At 35.9% G+C, this 23,511-nt stretch overlaps 1 protein-coding gene across 11 annotated transcripts in view; it reads left to right on the forward strand.

Moving 5' to 3' along the window:
• Window positions 1–23,511, forward strand: part of MARCHF1 (membrane associated ring-CH-type finger 1) — a 906,067-nt gene that overhangs the window by 851,165 nt on the left and 31,391 nt on the right. For all 11 annotated transcript variants that reach the window (XM_074396769.1, XM_074396771.1, XM_074396767.1 and 8 more), the window contains one exon: window positions 1,144–1,324. In XM_074396769.1, the coding sequence (XP_074252870.1) occupies window positions 1,144–1,324 (181 nt within the window). The remainder of the gene's footprint in view (window positions 1–1,143; window positions 1,325–23,511) is intronic.

Consider the following 23,511-nt stretch of genomic DNA (forward strand, 5'->3'; position numbering starts at 1 on the left):
TTTTTTTTTTTTGTATTTTTAGTAGAGACGGGGTTTCACCATGTTGACCAGGATGGTCTCGAACTCTCGACCTCGTGATCCACCCCCCTCGGATTTTTTTTAAACAGCGATAATTATTGACAGTTTAGACCATTCGTTGTGACCAAATAGGTATGCATCTTCTTAAGAACATATCTGTAATATTTTCAAGCTAAGACTTCTTGTATTAACCTTATTCCTTTGTTATACCTTAAAATTTTTTCAGAATTTTTCCACATTGGTAAGATACCATATTTAATAAATTATATGCCATGTCTTATATTATCAAAGTAATACAGGAAAGTTTACCAAACTATAATATTCCTTAGAATACTTAAAACTCATAACTTTTATATAGGAAAGCCCATAGAGAGTATCCTATTAAATAGATTAAGTTGGGGACAAAGCGCAGTAGTGGTGCTGTTGAAATTGACTTCCGTGTATGAATGAAATGACAGTGCATTGTTGATATGCCGGTGCGTAATGCACAGCTTATTACATGATTTGAGTCCAGCAATGACCATACAAGTAAAAGTCAATTAATATAGGTTGAGTATCCATTCTCCAAAAAGATTGGTGCTAGAAGTGTTTCCAATTTCAGTGTTGTGGGGATTTGAGAATATTTGCATATATGTAATGAGATATCGTGGGTAGGACTAAAAGTGCGTTGGATTGGGGATTTTTTTTTTTTTGATTTGGCAATATTTGCACATACATAATGGGATATCCTGGGGATGCAACCCAAGCCTAAACACAGGATTCATTTATGTTTCATATATACCTCTTACACATAGCCGAAGATAATTTTATTTTCCCTTTGAGGTGGTGAATAAACTTTGTGTTGTGCACCTATGTTTTGACTAAATGGAATTTTCCACTCACAGAATTATGTTGATGCTCAAAAAGTTTTGGATTTTGGATTTTGGAACATTTCGGATTTAGGGTTTTCAGATTAGGAATGCTCACTCTTGTATTGATAATAGATTTGGTTCTAGCATCAAAGTTGGAGTAAAATGTCCATGTGTTCTAAATCTTAGGTTGCCAAATCTGATATAAGCAAGGGTAGAAATACACAGGCAAGAAATCTCTGCAAGATCTCATACTAGCTGCTGTGTCTTTCTGCAGAATCTGTCACTGCGAAGGGGATGAAGAGAGCCCCCTCATCACACCCTGCCGCTGTACTGGGACACTGCGCTTTGTCCACCAGTCCTGCCTCCACCAGTGGATAAAGAGCTCAGATACACGCTGCTGTGAGCTCTGCAAGTATGACTTCATAATGGAGACCAAGCTCAAACCCCTCCGGAAGGTACCGTATCCATAGGAATTGCTTTGGGAGGAACCATTTGCAAAGCAGACTTGTTTTAGAAATCTATTTCCTCTGCCAATAAGATTCTCCTAGTATGCTAACATTCGTGAAGGGTACATATCTTATATTGGGCTCAGTACACAAAATTCATCTAAGCATTCGCAGATAATCCTTCCTGTCTTCTATGTTTTATATTCTAGAGCTTCTGAATGATATATTACATCAATGCTTTTTTAAAAGTCAGTGCATGCCCATACATATATATATGTATATGCATGCAAAATGCACTTGTAATTCAATGTAATTGAATTGATGAGAACTATGATAGTGTTGTGCTCACAGAAGCCAATTCCTAAGGAGGTTATGTGATACATTGCCTTAAACAACATGAACTCATCAAATTTATTACAAGTTATTTATTAGGTAATAAAAGAGTGATTTATTCTATTAAATGTGTACCATTTATGTTTACTTTTATTTGGGAATTGGTTTAATGACTTGTGTGTAATTGCAGTAGGTAAAAACAAAAAGTATTATTTTCTATATTGTGCATCAATCTGTGAGAAAGAGATAAGTGTATTTTGTATCTATAATGTTTGTCTTCAAATTCCTCATCTATGTTATAGTTTTCTCAAGACGAAAGGTAAGACTGTGACTCAGATACAAAGTTAGGGTCTCACTCAAAGCCAAAGAAGAAAAACTTGAAAAGAATACAAACAAGGACAATGAACTTTATGTAATTTATGTTTGATAGCTGGACTCCTGGATTTTAAGATGTAGCTCATTTATCTTTTTGCCTAACTATAGCCTTACATATATGGCTGCCTCAATTTCCAAGGGAGAGTATGAAGGCCACAGTTTTAACAATGAATCATCCTAGAGCTGCTTTTTTATTTAAATTAAATGCAAAGCAAAAGTTTTAGAACATTGCTTGGAAAGAAACACAATGAGTTCAAGAATGAGCAGAACCGAAATGCAAATAAGAATATTCTAGAACTTATCTGATTGCTGGGTATCCATTGCAATTCTTCATTAATTCTGTAAATTGTGGAGAAAGAGAATCACATTCCTTGCTTTTGTGGTAGCGTCAATTTTAAAAACCTGCAAATGGTTTATAGGCATCAAAAATCATGGCTAAAATTCTTTTAGGATATGTGTGGTCTTTTTTTAACACTGGGGTGACCTGAGTGCTGCAGGGTAACACTGTTTTTCTAGGGCCCAGGGTATCAATGCCAGAAATAGAAGTGGACCCCAATTCCTTGCCCTTTGCTTCATCTGCTGGACAGATGCTGAGCACTGTCTGAGTAGTGAAATGACACATTGTACTCCATGATTCTCTAAATTCTTTTTCTTATCCCTCAGAGAACTACAAATTATTTCCTAGAATCTGTATATTTCTTCATTTTTTTCTCATGCTAAACTTACATACAATTTTCATGTCAACTTGGTTAAACACAGTATTTTAATTTGAGGGCCACAATCTAGGATAGTACCATGTTCTAATTTTCCCTTCTTTACTGTATCTATCACCACTACCCATTTTTTGTTTAATAAAAAAACATGATGCTGAGAAGAAACTTGGAAAGTCCTTTCATTCTACCCTCAGCTTTTGCGGTATGTAGTACCACCCTTTCAATACAACTTTCATCCTTTGTTAATATTCCATTCCCAATAATTTACAACTCTCTCAGGAAATCTTATTTTTTTCCCAAACAAACTGACTTATAAACCAGAGAGAGGTAGCAAATATATCTATCTTTGAAAATATTCATGATAATGGGCCAGGCACAGTGGTTCACACCTGGAATCTCAGCACTTTGGGAGGCTGAGGCAGGAGTATTCCTTGAGCCCAGAAGTTTCAGACCAACCTGGGCAACAAAGTGAAATCCTGTCTCTACAAAAAAAAATATTTTTTTTAATTAACCTGGCATGGTAGCACACATCTATAGTTCCAGCGAGTCAGGAGACTGAGGCAGGAGAATCCCTTTAACATAGGATTTCAAGGTTGCAGTGTGCTGTGATCACACCACTGCACTCAGGCCTGGGTGATGGAGTCACACCTTGTTTCCAAAATAATAATAATAATAATAATAATAAATATATGATAATGAATGTGTTGCAGCAACTTAGTCGGTACCTATGTACCTACTATCTGTTGATTAATATCCTAGTTTCTTCTAAAAAATATCTTCTTTGATTAACTTGAATAATTAAATTGAATAATTTTCTTTGATTATTAAGATACTAAGCATTGATGAAGGACAGCATTTCAGCATTCTTTATTTTAATAGCACTTATATATGCATAGGAATGTCAGAATCTGATCCAGAGTTTGCTTCCCAAGCACCCACAGATGTGTTTTATTTGAGCCACAGGGCTTAAAATTATAACTTTAGTTACCAACATTTAAACATGTAACTATTTCATGTGCAATTCCACACATCTGAATTTGTCTGAAAAATCACAGTATCTGGCTTCACTGGACCCACATTCCCATATGACAGCAATCAGTGGACCTAAGTGGTGTCTGGCCCCTTTAAAAAGCTACTTGCTTTCACACTCTTCACAGTTCTCAGCCTTCCCTCTCTTTCTGATCTTGTGCCATCTCCACTCATCTGTGTACCTCTGTGGTACTTGTGTAGGGATCTGAATCTTCAACTTCTTTTCTAACACGTGAGTCTTAGACGTGAGGAACGTGCGTTCTATTCCTCCCTCCATGATGCGTAGGCTTTAAAAACCTAGAGAAAGTATTCCAATGTCTCACTTTGTCCTTCGAAAATATGAGGCACTGGAATAATACTTAAGAGGCAGTATCCATAGTGATGACTTTCTCAGTTGTCAATCTGAGTCATCACATTCTGTGGTGACACAAACTATACAGATATGAAGCATTTTAGAACTGTTCTAGTTGGGCTATTTTGATGGCACTAAGACTCATCAACAGTTTTCTTTTGGTGCTTTGTAAACAGTTATAGAGAATGCTAGGTATAGCATTTGGTTAGAATTTATTTGAAGTACATCCAGTTAATTGCCTTCAACTCGGTAATTCTATTACAGTTTAAAACATTCTAAAGACCAACCTGCATGAAACAATTTAGCGAATGTTGTTGAATTTCTGCCATTATCCAATGCAGGCCGAAGATTCTGTTTAGATGAAATGACTTCTTCATAGAAAGGTGCAAATCTTCATAGATAAACCTTGGGGCTTAATGGTTAGCTTCCAAAGATATCAGAAAATGTTACTTCATTAATTGCAACTTCATCAATTGCATTATTACTCCACCAAAATCTAGTTAGTAAATTCATCAAGGTATCTTAATGTTTCCAAAAGACAATCTTTAAAGTGAAAATAAAATCAAGTACTTATTTAAGGAAAAGCAGTTTTCATCATCTTTAAGTCAGTAACTCAGCTACTTTTGTAACACTCAATAAAAGTCTTATTAATCTGCTAAATTACCCCAGGTCAGAAATAATTCTGAGGCTCCAGAAAAGTAAAAAACTCACACATAAAGTCAGCATAGTGACTACTCAGTGCAATTGGAAGATGCACTCAGTATCAACTAGGAAGCATAAACTAATCTATTCCAAAGCTAAAGAATTGCATGGAGTTCAGATTTAAGCTACTCCTGAGTGGGAGAAGCCAACTGTTAAATATGAAGCCAAGCTTATGAGGAGAGCAAATACTACTGACAACTTTCTATCTCTCCTAAAATATTTTTTCTGTAATTTTCCATACAGAAACTGTTTGACAAATGTACAACACAGGATATGTAACTCCACGCAGCTTTTTGTTCCTTGTCTCATTTGCACAAAGAAAATAAAGTAATGAACAAATTATCTCTGCTTTAGTAATGATTACATCGAGCCATGTGCATTAACCATTTTGTAGATCAAAAACAGTTGAATATTGGAAAGTTCAAAAAATATAATTTCTGTGTAAATTAACTATGTCAAATAAAGAGTAGTCATCTTGGTATTTCTACATTTCAACTATCATGATTTACAGTGCTGTCATTGACTTGCCTATTTTTAAAAATGAAGAACTGTCTTTAACAAACATTGTTAATTCCTTCTTTGTCTTAATTTGATGTAGCATTCATCTTTCAGAAGAGCCAAGGGTTAGTGAAAGTTATCATAGAAGGTTAACTGCCCCAAATTTGTTATCGATTAGTTGATGATCTGAATGTCTTATCATTAGTAGCCTTAAAATTGAACAGGGAAAGAAATAAGGCCAGATTCCTCACTAGGATATTCTTGCACCCTTTGAATGATGTTGTCTATGACAAAATAATTCAAAATGCATCATTTTCTTACCATTAAGGAGAATTTGCTATTTCACTAATATGACCATCACATACTGAATTCCTTCTATGGGACAAATATTTAGCATATATCATTTAACTAATTCAATTTTCATTACAACCCCATTTAATGTAGACATATCAAGACCCTTTTGCAGATGAGAAAAATAAAATAAAATATCAAACTCACTCAATATTACACACCTCAAAGCTCCCTGATTCTAAAGCATGTGCTCATTGTACTGTATCACTCTACCACCAAATAGCTGAGAGATTCTCTCTTTAAGCATTACAACTTTAACTCTTACTTAAATCATTCCCACAGGAAATCTTTCGAAACAAATAATTCTAAAACAAAAATTTTTCTGAAATCTTCTTTCCTAGACAAGAATATTTTACCCAATATATTTTCCTAATAACTGAAATATATCATTATATGCACAGCAATTACTTTTCAGGCTGAAAACATTAATGACTTCTGTATCTTGAAATACATATAAGACTGTTTCTCTTCATTCTGGTTACTACATCCTGCTATGTTTTGAAAGCCTTTCTATTTGGGTTTGTTGTTTCTCTTTCTTCTCTGCTCTCAGAGCATCAGATATTGCTTCTGTTTCCCCAATAGTCCTTATTCAACATTTAACATAGGTGCTTCTTTCTGCTTTAAACAACATCAACACCAAAAAATTCAGGGCTTATAAAAATGGGTCTACAAAAGGCTGAAGACAATTCTGGATAAACTTCTGTTCTTTAGATCATTGGCAAGAGTTTTAGTGGTCATGGACATTCTGAAATCATTCTAGGGTTCTTTGAGTTCTCTTTGGCATTCTTTTTAATGAATTCTCAATTTTACTTAAAGTATTTGGGATTACATGATAAGAAAGCCCTCAGCAATAAAGTTTTGATGTCTTCAGGCTATTTCCCTTTCATAGGAACCGAATTCTAGGGAGTAGATTTGCTATTCCATTTATTCACAAATATATAAGCCTGAAAGCAATGAAAATTTCTGCTATAGTACAGCTCAAACAAAGCTTTCTTATGATTGCAAATTTCATACTCACAATTCACAATGCATAGTCATTTCTGTTCTGTTATTACATGAAGCCTAAGGGAAGGCTAAGTGACTGAGGACACTCTAGGGAAATGATTTTGTTTTCAAACTTATACTCTCCAAATGAGCCAGATATGTTTTCCACAACAAATTTCTCACTGTCACGTGGTGGTATTGTCTACAGTCAAATGCCCTTCACTTCACTTCCTCACTGCTTCAATCATTAAGAAGGAGGAGTCCAGTAGGCTACTAGGCTGTTTGCTATGGGAAAGGACAAAATAAGTAGATGACAAAATAAACAAAAAGATTATTAAAAGAAAAGTATTATAACTTGGTTGATGATTAATCTTTTTACTAAATTTTTTGTCTTTGTTTTTTTGTTTTAATTTGTTTTATTTCCTTAACTCTTAAAAGTACAATTTTTGCTCTTAAAAGTACAATAGATATTGCAATTAAAATAATATTCCAGTGTGAATAGATAACAATACCAACATGTATCAAATAATTATGACATGAAAAATACAAGTGTCTCATGATTGATTCTAATAGAACTTAGGATTTATCACATGTATTTTTATCTTTTGGCTTTAAATAAAATACTAGTAAGTCAATTAGTCTTTCAAAATATCAAAGAAATTCACCTGAGATTGGTATTATAGAGTAGCTTGTTGAAACAGAAATATTGTTCTTGGGGCAGCAAAAGAGCTTATTTCTTTTGGGAAGCAACCATCCATAAACATAGTTCTCCCTCTAGTCAGAGTTCAGCTCACATCACCAGCAAACTATGTTCTGAATGATTGTTCTGAGAGACTTCCAGTGATGCTCAGTTTATTAATTCTCTCAACTTACTGTATTATCTACCATATGCCAGTCATGCTCAGTAATGAACAAGAGAGAATAAAATCCTGCTCTAGGGGATGCATCTACTGCAGAAGGATAGAACAAGATGAAAGAATTTTCTGTAACTTCTGAGGAAATGGTACAGGCAGTTTAAAGAGAGAGCTTGCCACCATCATGTGTTTGGTCTTTGTAAGATAATCCATATCTAAAGATATGCAAAATAAAAATAAAGCCAAAAAAAACTCTACAAGCACATAGAACAATTAATGTCTTTCTCTTTTGTTCTCCATGTTTCACAAAACCTAGGCTAATCAAAAAGTGTTATTTACCAAGTAAATATCCAGGACATTACTGGGGAAATAATTGGGAATGCAGAGCAGGACTTGATACAGGCTGTCACAAAGTAGCTTTAAATAAACAACTGAATAATAATCGTTGGCTGGAATATATTAAACGAAACATTTCTTTTTAGTACTTCATTATTAGTAGCTTGATGCACTATTTTAATTCTGTTAATTCTGTTTATCTTTTTGAAAACTATTGCTGGAAGAATATAGCATCACTTGCTTAGTAAGAATGTCCCCTTGTGTTACTATTACAGATATGAAAGGAAATACCTAACTGTAAAAGGATAAAGATCCACTTCCGAGAAAATCCATTTTTTATTTTAACAAGAACTAAGAATACACAGAAAGCAGCTTATTTTATTCTGGCTTTTGAAACATAAATTATGTTTAAAATGATGCAGTCAATATTCCAATGATCCATATGGAAAGCATAAAAACATGAAGTTAGAATGTGCAGAAGTCAGAAGCATACACACACACGCACACACACACACACACACACACACACACACACACACACTTAGAACAAAAGATTTCCCCAGAGCATCATCTTATGGTTGAGTTTTAAATTAATTTCATATTTAAATTTTTATTAAGTTAAATATATTTTGCTCTCAACTGTGGGGATGTCTTTCTTAATTTAAGGAAGTTCAAAATGCAGTTGAAAGCTATATTAATAACCAAGCAGAAGAAAGAATTTCAGAGCTTAAATACTGGTCTTTTAGACTAACCCAGTTAGACAAAAATAAAGAAAAAGATATTAAGAAACGAACAAAGTGTTCATGAAATATAAAATTACATAAAGCAACCAAACCGACAAATTAGTGGGATTCCTGAGAGAGAAGGAGAGAAGTAAACAACCTAGAAAATATAATTTAGGGAATAATTCAAGAAAATTTCCCTAAACTTGCTAGAGGGGTAGACTTTCAGCTACAAGAAATCCAGAGAAAAGATGCAAGATACTGTACAAAATGAAAGTCATCAAGGCATATAATTACCAGACGTCCCAAGTCAACATGAAATTAAAAATCTTAAAGGCAGCTAGAGAAAAAGGTCAGAGCACATACAAAAGAGAACTCCATTAGGCTAACAATGGGAGATCAGAGGCCCATTTTCATCATTTTTAAAGAAAGGAAATTTTAATCAAGAAATTTATATCTCACCAAACTAAACTTCACAAGCAAAGGACAAATAAAATATTTTCCAAACAAGCAAGCACTAAGGGAATTTGTTACCACTAGACCAGTCTTACAAGTGATCCTTAAGGGAGTTCTAAGCATGGAAACAATAGAACAATACCTGATACCATAACGCCACACCCAAGTACATAGTCCTATAAAGCAGCCCTATAAAACAACCACACAGTAGAACCTACAAAGCAACCAGCTAACCATCTCATGATAGGATCAAAACCTCACAAATCAATATTAACCTTGACTGTCAATGGTCTAAATGCCCCACTTAAAAGGCAAGTTGGATTTTAAAAAATTCTCATTTGTCTGCTTTCTTCAAGAGACCCGTCTCACATGTAAGGGTACACAAAGGCTCAAAATAAATGGCTGGAAAATGATCTACCATGCAAATGGAAAACAAAAAAAGATTAGAAGTCACTATTGTTATATCAGATAAAACAGATTTTAAACCAATAGTTTCAAAAAAAATAAAAATAAACAAGGATAATACATAATAATAAAGAGTTCAACAATAAGATTTAACTATTCTAAATATATATGCACCCAATATTGGAGCACGCAGATTCTTAAAACAAGCACTTGTAGATCTAAGAAAAGACTTAGACAGACACACAATAATAGTAGGGAATTTCAGTACCCCACTGACAACATTAGACAGATCATTGAGGCAGAAAATTAACAAATTCTGGACTTACATTTGACACTTGACCAGTTGGACCAAATCAACATCTACAGAGCACTCCACTCATTAACCACAGAATATACATGTTTTCTCATGTGCACACAGAACGTACTCCAATATCAACTACATGCTGAGCCATAAAGCAGAAGTCTCAATAAACTTAAAAAAAAAAAAGTCTAAATCATACCAACCATAGTCTTGGACCATCGTGAAATAAAAATGGAAATCTATATCCAGAAGATTTCTCAAAACCAAACAATTCCACGGAAATTAAACAACTTAATCCTAAATAACTTTTGAGTAAACAATTACACTAAGAAATCAAAAGTTCTTTGAAACAAATGAAAACAGAGATACAACCGATCTTAATCTCTGGAATGCAGCAAAGGCAGTGTTAAAAAGAAAGTTTATAGTGCTAAACACCTATCTCAAAAAGTTAGGAAGATCTCAATTTACTAATCTAACATCACACCTAGGGGAACTAGTAAAACAAGAACAAACTAACCCCGAAGCTAGAAGAAGAAAAGAAATAACTAAAATCAGAGCAGAACTAAATGAAATTGAGAACCAAAAAAAGCATACAAAGAAGCAATGCAACCAAAAGTTTGTACTTTGAAAAGATAAACAAGATCAATAGGCCACTAACTAGATTAACAAGGGAAAAAGAGAGATTCAAATAAGCACAATCAAAAACAACAAAGGTGACATTACAACCAATCCCACAGAAATATAAAAGATGTCCAAAGACTATATGAACACCTCTATGCACACAAACTAGACAATTTAGAGGTGAAAGATAAATTTCTGGAAATATGCAATCTCTCAAAATTGAATTAGAAAGAAATTAAAACCCTGAACAGATCAATATCAAGTTCTGAAATTAAGTCAGTAACAAAAACGTAAAAGCCCCAGACCAGATAGATTCATAGCCAAATTATACCAGCTGTACAAAGAAGAGCTGGTCCCAATTCTACTGAATATATTCCAAAAAATTGAAGAGGGGCTCCTCCCTAACTCATTTTATGAAGCCAGCATCACTCTGATAACAAAACCCGGCCAAGAAACAACAAAAAAAGAAAACTACAGGCCAACATCCCTGATGAACATAGATGCAAAAATCCTCAAGTAAATTTCAAACCAAATGCAACAGCACATCAAAAAGCTAAGACACCATGATTAAGTAGACTTCATTCCTGGGATGCAAGGTTGGTTCAACATATGCCAATCAATAAATTTGATTCACCACATACACAAAGTTAAAAGCAAAAACCATATGATCATCTCAATAGATGCAGAAAAAGCTTTCAATGAAGTCCAACATCTCTTCACGATAAAACTCCTCAACAAACTAGACTTAAAGGGATATATCTCAAAACAATAAGAGCCATCTGCATCTAAAGAGCACTACAAACCCACAACCAACATCATACTTAATGGACAAAAGCTAGATGCAGTCCACTTGAGAACTGGAACAAGAAAAGGATGCTTTCTCTCACCACTCCTATTCAACATTATACTAGAAGTGCTAGCCACAGCAATCAGGCAAGATAAAGAAATAAAAGTCATCCAAATAAGAAAGGAAGAAGTCAAACTCTCTCTTTGCTGACAAAATAATTCCAGACCTAGAAAACTTTACTGACTCTCAAAAAGCCTACTAGAACTGATAAACTACTTCTGTAAAGTGTCAGGATACAAAATCAGTGTATCAAAACAAGTAACATTTCTAATTTCTCAAGTCTTAACATCCAATATAAGAGGAAATTTTCTTTAAATTCTTGGTTTAATTTTTTAAAGTGTAAGGTGATGGAAATCAACATGGCTTTTTTGAAGTTAATATTTTAGATTGAACCAAATTCCTATTAGATTGATAAGTATGTAAGAAATAAGAAATACTTTCATATGATCTGTCCGAACTGATGGTGTGTAGCTTCATTGTACATGCATCAACATCCAAGTGTGAGATTATTAACATTAAAATAAGACAGATGGATGAAAGACTTCATGCCAAAAGAGAATTAATCTTTCCCAAGTCAGCCTCCTTCCAATCTCCTATTTTTCTCTGAATTGTACCATCAAGTGGCTTCTCTTCTGTTGTTTCCCACAAGAACACACCACTCATAGCCTAATTATTCCAATGTTGTTATCCTTCACATGAATATTTATTTCAAACTAGGCAGCCACAGATAGAGGAGAACTATGAAATATATAACATGAGAGATTATAAAATACATGAGAAAAGCAGGGCAGGAGGTGGGCAGATGCTGAGCAGTGCATACTCAGCTTTTTTTTCCCCCTCATTCTTGATGGTGGAGAAGTCAGTGATGGTGTAGCTTTCTTATTCTAACAGAGGTCCCTCCACATGGATACATGAAGCAAAGTAAAAACAGGTTTACCTAGAACACAACAGTGCTTCTACTGTAAGGACGTCCCTCCCGAAGATTCTGTACTCCCTTCCCATGGCAGAAAGAGTCTTACACTCAGGGAAGTAGTTTTAATTCATCTTTTAACTAAAATATAAGGAGCATAGCTTAATAAAAAAGAAGAAATCATTCCAACAGTAAAGTACTAGACTAGAAGGCAGAAGTTTGGGTGGTTTTAATTCTGGTTCTGCACTTAACCACTTTGAGTCTTGTCTCAGTTTCTTCATCTGTAAAACAAAGAGAGCAGGAGGGTATCTTTAGAGTTTCTTCCAACTTAAAATTCTGTGATTTTATGAAAAGGAAAGTGAAGAATCAATTTATTTCAAAAAAGGGAAGAAATAAGGAGACCTCACATTTAAATGCATTTTAAATGTTCAGAAGCATTCTTAAAAGATATAGAAGAAAAATCCTTTATGTCTACAGTAGCTTAAGTGGTACAGCACAGAATGATGAGTAAGAGGGTGAGTCCAAGGTCTGAGTGATAAACAGCCTGTGTATTAGTCTTTCTCATTACCCTTTAAAGCAAACTATGGTGAGAAAAGCAGGAAGGACTCTCTCTATATATTTTTTTTAATTTAAAAGATAGGATTAAAATAGTCAAGTTAGAACAGGAAAGAAGAAAGAAAAGAAGAGAGAGAGGGAAAATGTTTGAGGGCAGTTAACATTTAGGAGGCCTCCTGGAAAGTGACTGGAATCCAGATATAAGTACCTTTGCTACACTTTCTTTTTTTCTTATAAGTTGTTGGCTAGTGAGTAAAAGCTAAAATAAAGCAAAACCAAGTGGTTCTTGACAGCAAAGCTCTTCTGCAGCCCTGAGGCATACATGAGACTTCTGACCCTAAGAAAAGAGGCTGGATGAGCTGAAAGCCATTTTGTACTTGGCACAGTGAAAAAAATCAACGAACAAACAAACAAAAAACTGTTGATTTCAAGTCTAAGCAAATCAGTTTAGTTAACCTTAAAGAGATAACTCTATTTACTTAAAGGCTAGGTTTTCTGTAAATGTTATTTCAATACAAAAACTGATATTTTGAAGGAGTATCAGTAAACCAAGTTAACAAATTTTGAAGCTAGATCCCTTTCTGCTTCTAGGAAATGAATTTTTTTCCTACAAGATTGCTGAGCAGAGAGGACTATGTTCATATAGAAGACCACACAGCAGGCAACTCTATCTGAAAGACCACACTGAGAGGGCTTCAGTAACATCCCTTATGATTTACCATTTTTACCTTCTTCATTTAGTAAACAAATATTTGCTGAGCACCTACCATGTACCTGTCTTTGTACCTTGTCCTAAGATTTTAGTGATGAACAAGACCAGAATCTTCTGATGTCAGAGAATTTACATTCTGGCAGGACATAGATGGAGGGAGTTGGAAAATGAGTTAGTCAAAATATTTTGAAACAGACTTGAAAAATGGCAAGGGGGATAATCCCAGCAATTTCAGACAGGGCTAATTCCAACTATTAAAATATACCTCAAGGGAAATTTGTGGGAATATTTAGCTGAAGAAATCTTCAGTTTCAAAGCTGAAACTGTTCTGTTCCATTAGGGGAAAAATTTAATGAAGAAAACGGAGATTAAAAGGTTGTTGAACGAATGTAGGGAACCAGAGCTAGAAAGATGCATAAAGATTACCCTGTCCAAGTTGGATGAGGAAAATTACTAACACTGTCTGTAGAGATCTGCTTAGTCCCACAGACAATTTACTTTATATCAGGAACCAGATAGGTAATATAAATGAATAAAGAGATCTGGTTTTATGATGAAAAATAGCGGATAACGCAGTACAGGGAAATGTGATAAGGAGTGGTAAGGTCTGTGGCATTCTGAAATAGATGTGCCTACTCTAAAGGGAGAAGTCCCTACTAAGTTCTGGTTGATTGTTGCCAAAACTATTTTGCAAATGAAGTGAAGTTCCAGATTTAATCTCTTACCATTTTTAAAGTAGTAGTAACTAATTCAAATTCAGAAACGTTTCAGACAAAACAAAAGAGGTCTGAAGGCTAGATTCAGTCCCCAGAGCAAGAATGTATAGTCTCTGTGAGGTAGAAGTGTTCATATAACTCTGCAAATATTTGCCTAATGAGATACAGTAAAACACAATGGAAAGAATCTAGATTTAGCATGTGAAAGAACTGGATTCACCCTCCCCTCCATGTAGTTTGTTTGGTAGCTTTGGGTGAGTCCTGTGACATAAGACAGTTTTATTTCAAGAAAGGAAAAGGAGGTAGAGGGTTGGCAATAATACCTAGTTTTTCAGGTTTTGGGGGCTCTGTTAATTAAAATGATGTAAGTAAAAGTACTTTGTAGAATCTTAGAAAATGATGATATTATTGTCTTTCCCATCCTTGTGTCATCAACGCTGTAGCAGATTCATTGTTTTTATTCTTACTAAATCCATTATTTAGCATTGAGTGCACTTTAAGGCCAACAAGAGGATCGCATGCACATTTTCTGACTATTTCTAGAGCACTAGATGATTGTCAAGGTTCAATGCATGGATTAATTTGCATACCAGTCATTCACACTGTATGGTCGTCCAGATGAAGGTTATGCTGTTTTAAGCTTACAATCTAGATTATCTATAAGAAATTGCTGAGCAAATTAATAAAGTAAGCATGATTAAGAGAGAAAAATAATTATATCAAAACCTCTTTAGGAGTTCATTTTAGAAAGTTAATTAAATGAAAACAAGTACCCTTGTCTGACATATTTGAACAATATTAATCTTGTGTTTACTTTCCAAAGGATTGTACTAGTTGTTCCAGGCAGTCATTTGCATAACAATATCTCATAGAGTAATAAATTATTTTATAGATGCATTAAAATATTTACCTTAAAGATTTCTCTTACAAAGTTATCCAATAGCCTATAACAGGCGTCCCCAAACTATGGCCCGCAGGCCACATGCGGCCCCCTGAGGCCATTTATCCAGCCCCCCGCCACACTTCAGGAAGGGGCACCTCTTTCATTGGTGGTCAGTGAGAGGAGCACAGTATGTGGCAGCCTTCCAACGGTCTGAGGGACAGTGAACTGGCCCCCTGTGTAAAAAGTTTGGGGACGCCTGGCCTATAACTTAAATCTACTGTATTTGACCAGTGTAATGATTAAGATCTGGAGCTTGAGACTGAGCAGCTAGGGTTTGGGTTCTTAAAAGCAGTTAGTGTAGCTTTATAACCTTGGATAAGCTATTTAGTTTCCCCATGCCTCTATTTTCTCATGTGTAAATGGGGATAATAAGAATATGTACCCCCTTAGATGGTTCTTAGATCTGAATAACATAATAGGTGTAAAGCACTTACCATCATATCTGGAACATGATGAGAATAAATGTTAACTATTAGTATGTTTCCACTATAAATTGATTTCAGCTTTTTAGCATTTTGGACAGTTCTAGAATTTTTGTTAGAAGTGTCTTTGAGATTACAACTGGTTTCCAAAGCTGTTTAAAGATAGTAGAATCCCCTCTCTTACTTCCAAATATAATCTTATTTAGAATTCAAAGATATAAAAAACTGAAAGGACAACAGAGTAGACAGAGACACTCTAATGTGGCTATCATGACACAGCTGATTGAACTATAGCATTCCCAAACAATCTCATGTCCACAACACCAAGCTGTGCTCATTGAAACCATGAAGTTTTTACCCTGGAACAGCGTAGAGTGTTGAAATGTGTGTTCCAAAAGACCATGTACACAGATTGCTATGCAGCATCACCCCTCTGCCTTGATGATCCAGTGATAACTATTTGGTTCAAGAACCATGAAATGGAAGAAGCAGAAGTGAAAAACTTGGCCATGTCTGACACCAGGAGCACCAAAGCATACCACTTCAGTGAAGGAGGAGAAACCTACTTAGACTCAACTGCCACAGACACTGTCTTTTGAGTCCTGGAATTTAGAGATTTGATGTGCCTGATTCATCTTCGCTTTCTTGCACTGAGTAACCTTGAGCAGCTGCTGCTTCTGTTTGGAGTTGATTGTGGGATCTTATCCTCAGACCCAAGAGATATGTCTAGGAATCTCTGGTCCTGCTTGGATCACTGCTCCCTCTGACAGCCACAGACCAATTTGTGCAACTGTGTGCCTTAATGGGGAAGATGATCCTAGCAACCTAGATGCGTATTCGTTTCCCAAGGTACCCTGGCCAAAAAGGGTTAGCTGGCACTGATCTTCAGTATGACTTCAGTCACTCAGCTCCTGAAGAAAGTGTGTGCTCCAAAGACTAATTTTCATAAAGATATTTCCAGATACCTTTAATAGGTAGGCTCAAGTCTAAAAAGACTAAACTCAGGAATTTATTTCTGTAAGAAAAATAAGCTCCTGGTTTCCACATAGCCTACATCTTCTGTCTTCCCTAGAGTGTCTCCTCATCCAAATTTCAGAATCAAAGGCACTTATCAAGTGACTTTGGAGAAATAGTAGAAACTAAGAGCCCAGCTTAAGTTTATTTCAATGAAACACTCCAACCAAATTTAACCAAATTTGGTTAAAATAAAAACCAAAGAATTATTATTAGTTTTGACTGCATGGATCTCTTGAAAGGGTCTCAGGGTCCCCAGATGACACTTTCAAAAACACTGTTCTAGAGTTACAGCTAATTTATTTAATAAATGCCGTTTTTTAAAAAATAATAATAATAATACAAGAAAACAAAAAATAAAATAAAATAAATGCCATTTGGTACAATTTCTTATATTGATATCACCAATGTAGCCATACACTTATACTGGGATGTTATGGGAAATGGGAGTGAGAAATGGTGTGGCTAAAGTTATCAACAATAATGAGATCAATAGATGAACTATGGTATTAATGAGCTGTCAATAGTAATAGAAGACCATTATATAAAAAGATGGAAGTATATATCAGAAGCATTATTTAACATATTTGAAAGTGATTATCTTGTGATAATGGGAAGGAAGGGTGCAGAGGAATAGAGAAAAAGATTGTCATAAAGTGAAATTCTATGTGGTTGTTAAAATGAAATTTTCCTGTAGGTACATGGCATACATCTCAAAAAAATAAAATAAAAAGAATCAGGTCTTGTATATTAATCTGTTTACCTGCTGCAGATAAAAACATAACTGAGACTGGGCAATTTACAAAAGAAAGAGGTTTAATAGACTCACAGTTCCACGTGATTGGGGAGGTCTCACAATCATTGTGTAACGTTAAAGTCACATCTTACATGGTGGCAGACAAGAGAATAGAACTTGTGCAGGGAAACTCCCCTTTATAAAACTATTAGATCTCATGTGACTTATTCACTATCACCAGAATAGCATGGGAACTAACCACCCCCATGATTCAGTTACCTCTTACTGGGTCCCTCCCAAAACACATGGGAATTATGAGTGCTACAGTTCAAGATGAGATTTGGATGGGGACACAGGCAAACCATAACATCTTGGTTGAGTAGGCATAAGGTGGGGCATGGGATTCTGTATTTCTGCCATGTTCCCAGTGGTGCTAGAATAGGACCATGTTTTGTGTAGCACTGGATCAGGGAGAGAATGATTACTAACACATTTTTCAATCATTCTGAAAATATCAAAAAGAAAGCCTCAGTTAGGTTCTAGAAGTCATTGGCATAAAAATTGGTTCTATTTTCTTTTATATATATATAATATACATATATAATTACTCTGCCACACTTTATTTCTTACTGCTGTCCTATTTGTGGAAGAGATTTTATTCTTCACTGAATATGCTGTAGCTTCAATTTTTTTATTATTATACTTTAAGTTGTGCACATGTGCAGAATGTGCAAGTTTGTTACATGAGTATACATGTGCCATGGTGGTTTGCTGCACCCATCAAGATAGGTTCTATTTTCTTAGATTAAATTCCTGGTTCATTAAGTCATGTAAGAGTGTTTGCATGCAACGTGTATTGGTGAACCTATCAATTTATAAGGTAAAAGAATGTAGTAAAGCACAAATTATGGCTTTATACTTGTGCGGACTTTCTGCATTCTTATATCGATTCAATGAGAAATTATAATAGAATTGAATCAGAGGCTGTCCATGATTATTGCTTTGGCATATTTCCCAAATAAGCCTATTTTTCTGCCTGGCATCTAGTCGGTGAGCCATTGTTGATGCTATGTTGTCACTTCTAAAGATATTTCTAGCAAACAATGCTTTCATTTGTCCACTGGTACCCTTTAAACTATTCATAGGCTTGGAGTGATGGTTCATGCTTCCACCAGACATAAAACCTGATGAGTAACACTGGCCTTTATTGTAGGTGGCGAGTCCATCTATTAGGCATCCTATCACCCAGGAGAAAGAATATAAATGCCAGTTGGAACAAAGACTCTCTTTATTCTTAGCTTTCATAGTCAACGGCACAGTCTGCTAGGCTACCTTGGCCCTACACAGGTTGGAGCCATCATCGTGCAGATTTATACTATCTGAACTCGTGGGAGTTTGCCCTAGTGCTTCTCCACTTTGTTGTTACAGAGGCAGTTCCTTTCCTCCTAATATGTGTCCCTCCAGTCCCAATTCACTTCCACAATCTTCAAGCCAGGAAAGACAATAGCAAAGGGCAGCCCGGACACACAGTATGTCTCCTGCACTCTGGACCACCTCTGATAGTGTCAGATGGATCACAGCATGTGACTGTGCTGAAAATGAAACTCATACTGCCGTTTAAGCCAAAGGAAAGCATTGCTCTGATTACCTTAAAAAGTCCTTTATGAAAGAAAAATCTAAGCTCTCATTCAAAATTGCTTTATGGTGAATTTTAGAAGCAGAGTATCAAAACTGTGAACTTTGAACAGTGCCACAAAGGGGTGCGTGCTGTGGGGAAGGAAACAAGCATGTTCAATAATGTAGGTTTTCATTAACAGGCTTTGTCTTTGAGGCCTGATACTTTATAGATAAATCTCTCCTCAGGCCCGCCAGGGTAACTGGACTACAGGGCACACATGTTAACAGGTTTTGTTTTCTATTTAATAGCTAGTTTTGTTGTGGTAATCCTTATTCACACTCATTATTTAAGAATATGCAGTAGGAGCAAGTGATAATCCCCAGAGAGAATCTTTGTGGAGACTGCTGGGGAAACCAACAGAATCCGGGTAAGATACATTTTTCTTAGCAGGATCGACTTTTGGGTAATATGCAAGAACTCCTGGAATCCTTCTGGGGGTGAAGCAGATTAGAGGAGAGGAGAGCAGACTTTTGAGTGAAACCCACTTTACTCCTGCTCTCCTGACTGTCTTGCCCACCTGGATATTTTCATCTTTTCTAACAAGGTTCATGATAAAAAGTGAGAACTAATATTTCATAGGTCAGATAACAGTGCCTTGCTGTGGGATTCATTTTCTTTTCACCTAATTTTGTAGATTGTTTTCAATCTTGACATACCAGAAGAAGGTCCTGCATTGCCACGGATTTCTTGATGCAACTAACCCACGTTGTCAAGGCAACCCACCTCACTGTTTTCTCCTATCTAGAAAACCACTTCCACTATTGCAAACCTTAAATCACAATCATCTTTTAAAACACACAGCGTCAAATATGTCCCCTGTATGCACAAACCTGTTACTTTTTCATAAGATATCATGTCATTACAGTGAAAGAATGTGGCATGAGGGATAATGTGCATATTAAAGCATTAAAGTTAAAAGAGCCCATGGCAGTTATGGTGTGCCTCTGTGTTCACAGGAGATTCAGGGCTGTTTACTACAGGCAGTTATATTTTTTGAAGCTGCAGTAGCAATGTTGGCATATTTTGACAAATTTCTATGTAAATTGATTGAAATCAACAGCTTTCTCATCGTTTGCGTAATTAAATCACTGAAAAGGCAAAGTGTTTTCCAAGATTAATAGCATCCACCTATTGCATATCTTTCTTCTTTTTAAAAAGAGTCAAGGCCCAGTTTTGGGAATTCTTTCCATGGAAGTGGAGTCACTTGAAAATTCCCCGATTCTCTATGACAGTATCACACTTGAATTCAGACACTAACATCATGAAAAAAAAAAAGAAGTGTTTCCCCAGAGATCTGTGCTGCTGACTGGTTGATGTAAAGGAAAATCCCCATGCAGGACAGTAACAAACAGCTGACTCTTTGTTCTGGCTCACTATTAGCAAGAAAACTGGGCTTCATTAAGATTATTTCTGAAGTTTAAAGATTTGAAGAGATTTTCAAAACCTAATCCTGGCAATGCACCTCGCAGGCTACATTTAACCTACATTGTAATTTGAAGTAATTCTTAGTCACTCACCCATTTGTCTGCATTTCCAGATCATTTTAAAAATATTTTTTAAATATTTTTAAATTTTTAAGCTGATTACATAAAAGGCAGCCACATTTCATTTCATGATTCCTAAAGGTTTGAGAACACAAATATGTAACTTAAGTGAAGTTTCTACATGGATCTTAATGGTTCAGAGCCTTTTCATGCTGCATATTTATTAGATAAAACATACTTCAGCTTCTTTTAGCTGCCATTCTTATTTCAATAAACCAAAGAATTGTGTCCATATAAAACAGTCCAAATTATCATATCCTCTATTGAGGAATTGGAATTATTTTATTTCCATTATTGTAATTTGACAGATCAGGCATTCAAACGTCAGTCAATCAACAAAGGCTTTTAGGTTGCCAAGCTCAGCCTTCTCTTGCCGTACCCTTTAAAATTACTAGCACTCCATCACAACGCACAAAAGATTTGAGCCTATTTATAGAAATATATACCAAAAAGTAAGGCGAATGGTTAAGGAGGCTGTGGTAAAAGAGAGTGATGTGAAGTCATAAGGCGAACATAAAGACAACATGTACTCCAGGTCCCATATATAGATAGATAGGAAGAGATTTTGCTTCTAAAACCTTTCACAGCCAAAGCAAAAACAGAAGCCTCGTCAATTAAATGATTTTATAGTATAACAACAGAAGTGTTTTGTCAAATACAGAGGATATCAGGTCACTGAGGATCCTAGGGAAATTTGACTTCTAGATTATGATTAAGTAAATTTGATAGAGGCACAGATTTACCGTGATAACTGTATTCTAAGATGCACTATGTTAATGACCACAATATTTGGCCGGAACTCACACATCACTTACTAGTGTCAAGCATTGTGGTATGTGCATTGTTACATTCATAGCCCCATTTAATCCTCCCAAGAAACGTTTCTTATCATAGTGTCACCAATGAGAAAACTGAGCCTTATACAGACTATATGAATCTTCTGAGGTCTCAGTTTTCACCTGGTGGAGCTGAATTAGTTTCAAATCTATGTGATGTCCAAGTCTATGGTTGTAAGCAGGAGCCTATGCTGGCACTGTGGTTCAGGGTAGAGAGAGCTCATTTCTGCCTGGGGGTATTAGAATGCTTCCCAGAAGAGGAGGTAGTGGAAACCGGTTTTGGATGGTGACTCGGTGTTTCCCAGGGAGATATAGAGAGTTGAAGATATCCTAGACCAGAAAGTAGTATATTTAAACATGCAGAGGATAAACCATTCACAAATTCAAAATAGCTGGCTTTGCCGGAGAGAAGGATGACCACAGCCAAGTTTCTTAGCCACTCCTTTCTTATCCAAATGAAAGTAATAATAGAATGTCTATCACAGAAAGGTTGTGAGAATAAAGTTGATAATATAAAAACATTAATATTAATATTCAGACAGATCACATTTAAAGTTAAATAGAAAGCAAGCATCAGATTATATAGGATGCTTTGCTAAAGAATTTCAACTTTATCCAGAAGGAAATGAAAAGACAGTCACAGGTATTAGATAAGGAATTAATGTATTTGTAGTTTTCAGAGACATCAAGATGTCTCTGTTTGAAACTACAAATTCACTCTGCAGCAATGTGTGGAGAAGGAAGTGTCCAGGTAAGTGATCCAGGCACAACATTCAAGCTAGAAGTGGAGATGGGCTCAACTAAGGCAGCAGCTGAGAAGACAGAGTAAAGCACTTGGCAGGGTTTAGTTCCTGAGATAAGGTTGAGTTACTGCCAGGGCCAAAGATGAAGATGAAGCGTGCTCTGGAGGAAGTGGTTCATGATACTCATCTTTCTGACTCGAGTGACGGGGTTTAATTACTAACTGGGGAAGAATATAGAACATAGAAGTGTGCAAATCTGGAGAAAGAACGTAATATGTTCCATCCAGACGCATGGGTTTGAGATACCTGTGAGCCAACCAGTGATGAGTGGTCAATCTGAGGAAGATTGAGTCTGGACTGAGAGACGTGTGAGAGAAGAAATTATCAGGATGTCTCTGGAAGCCTCAGGCTTGGAGGAGTCAGCAGGAGAGTGATGAGAAAGAGTGGGAGAATGTGATGAGACTGAGGATGAAGGTGAAGGTCTGGGAACTGAGGGGAAAGGGGAAGTGGCAAATAAGAAACAGAAGCAGCCAGAGAGGTGCAAAGGACCAACAGAGAGTCATACTCTTGAATGAAAATCTAAAAACATGGAAATAGTCAATAGTAACTAGAGAGTAGCACACTTGAATCAAAATCTAAAAAACACAGGAATAGTCAATAGTGACTAGAGAGTAATATACTCTAATCAAAATCTGAAAAACACGGGAATAGTCAATAGTGTGGTATTGCAGACAGGACTGAGAGTAACAATACATTTAAGATGTCATTGGTAATTTTAGCAAGAGCAGTTACAGTGGAGTGTTGGCTTTTTTGAGACAGTTTTACTCTGTTGCCGGGCTGGAGTGCAAAGACACGATGTCGGCTCACTGCAACCTCTGTGTCCCAGGTTCCAGTGATTCTCCTGCCTGAGCCTCACGAGTGGCTATGATTACAGGCATGCACCACCATGCCCAGCTAATTTTTGCATCTTTAGTAGAGACAGCGTTTGCCATGTTGGCCAAGCTGATCTCCAACTCCTGACTTCAGGTGCTCTACCCACCTCGCAGGCATGAGCCATCACTCCCAGCCTGGAGTGTTGTTTTTGATAGCTGGATTTCAGAGGGTTGAAGAGTCAAGAGAAGGTGAGAAAGAGTTGACATTTAAGGAAAGGTACAATATTCTTTCCAAAATATTGCCTGTGGAGAAATAAGCAAGTCAGTAGATATAGGTGGAGTGCAGAAATGAAGGTTAGATGTTTTTACTGGAAGATAAACGTAGAAGAGGTCTTAAACATCAGTAAGATAAGCAAACAATGGAAAAAATATAATAGGAAACAGAAAAAAAATTCACAAAATAATATAAATGGTAACCATACAAACAATTTTATAAGAAATGTGAAAAAATGAAAATGTAAACAATAGCTGATGCTAATTTTATCCTTCTAAATTGACATTTAAAATGTGGTAATATTGAAATAATTTGGTATAATTTCCTGGAGGGTAATTTGGCTATATATTTTTATGATGTAT

Source organism: Saimiri boliviensis, chromosome 3, assembly GCF_048565385.1.
Source record: "Saimiri boliviensis isolate mSaiBol1 chromosome 3, mSaiBol1.pri, whole genome shotgun sequence".
Taxonomy (NCBI): Eukaryota; Metazoa; Chordata; class Mammalia; order Primates; family Cebidae; genus Saimiri; species Saimiri boliviensis.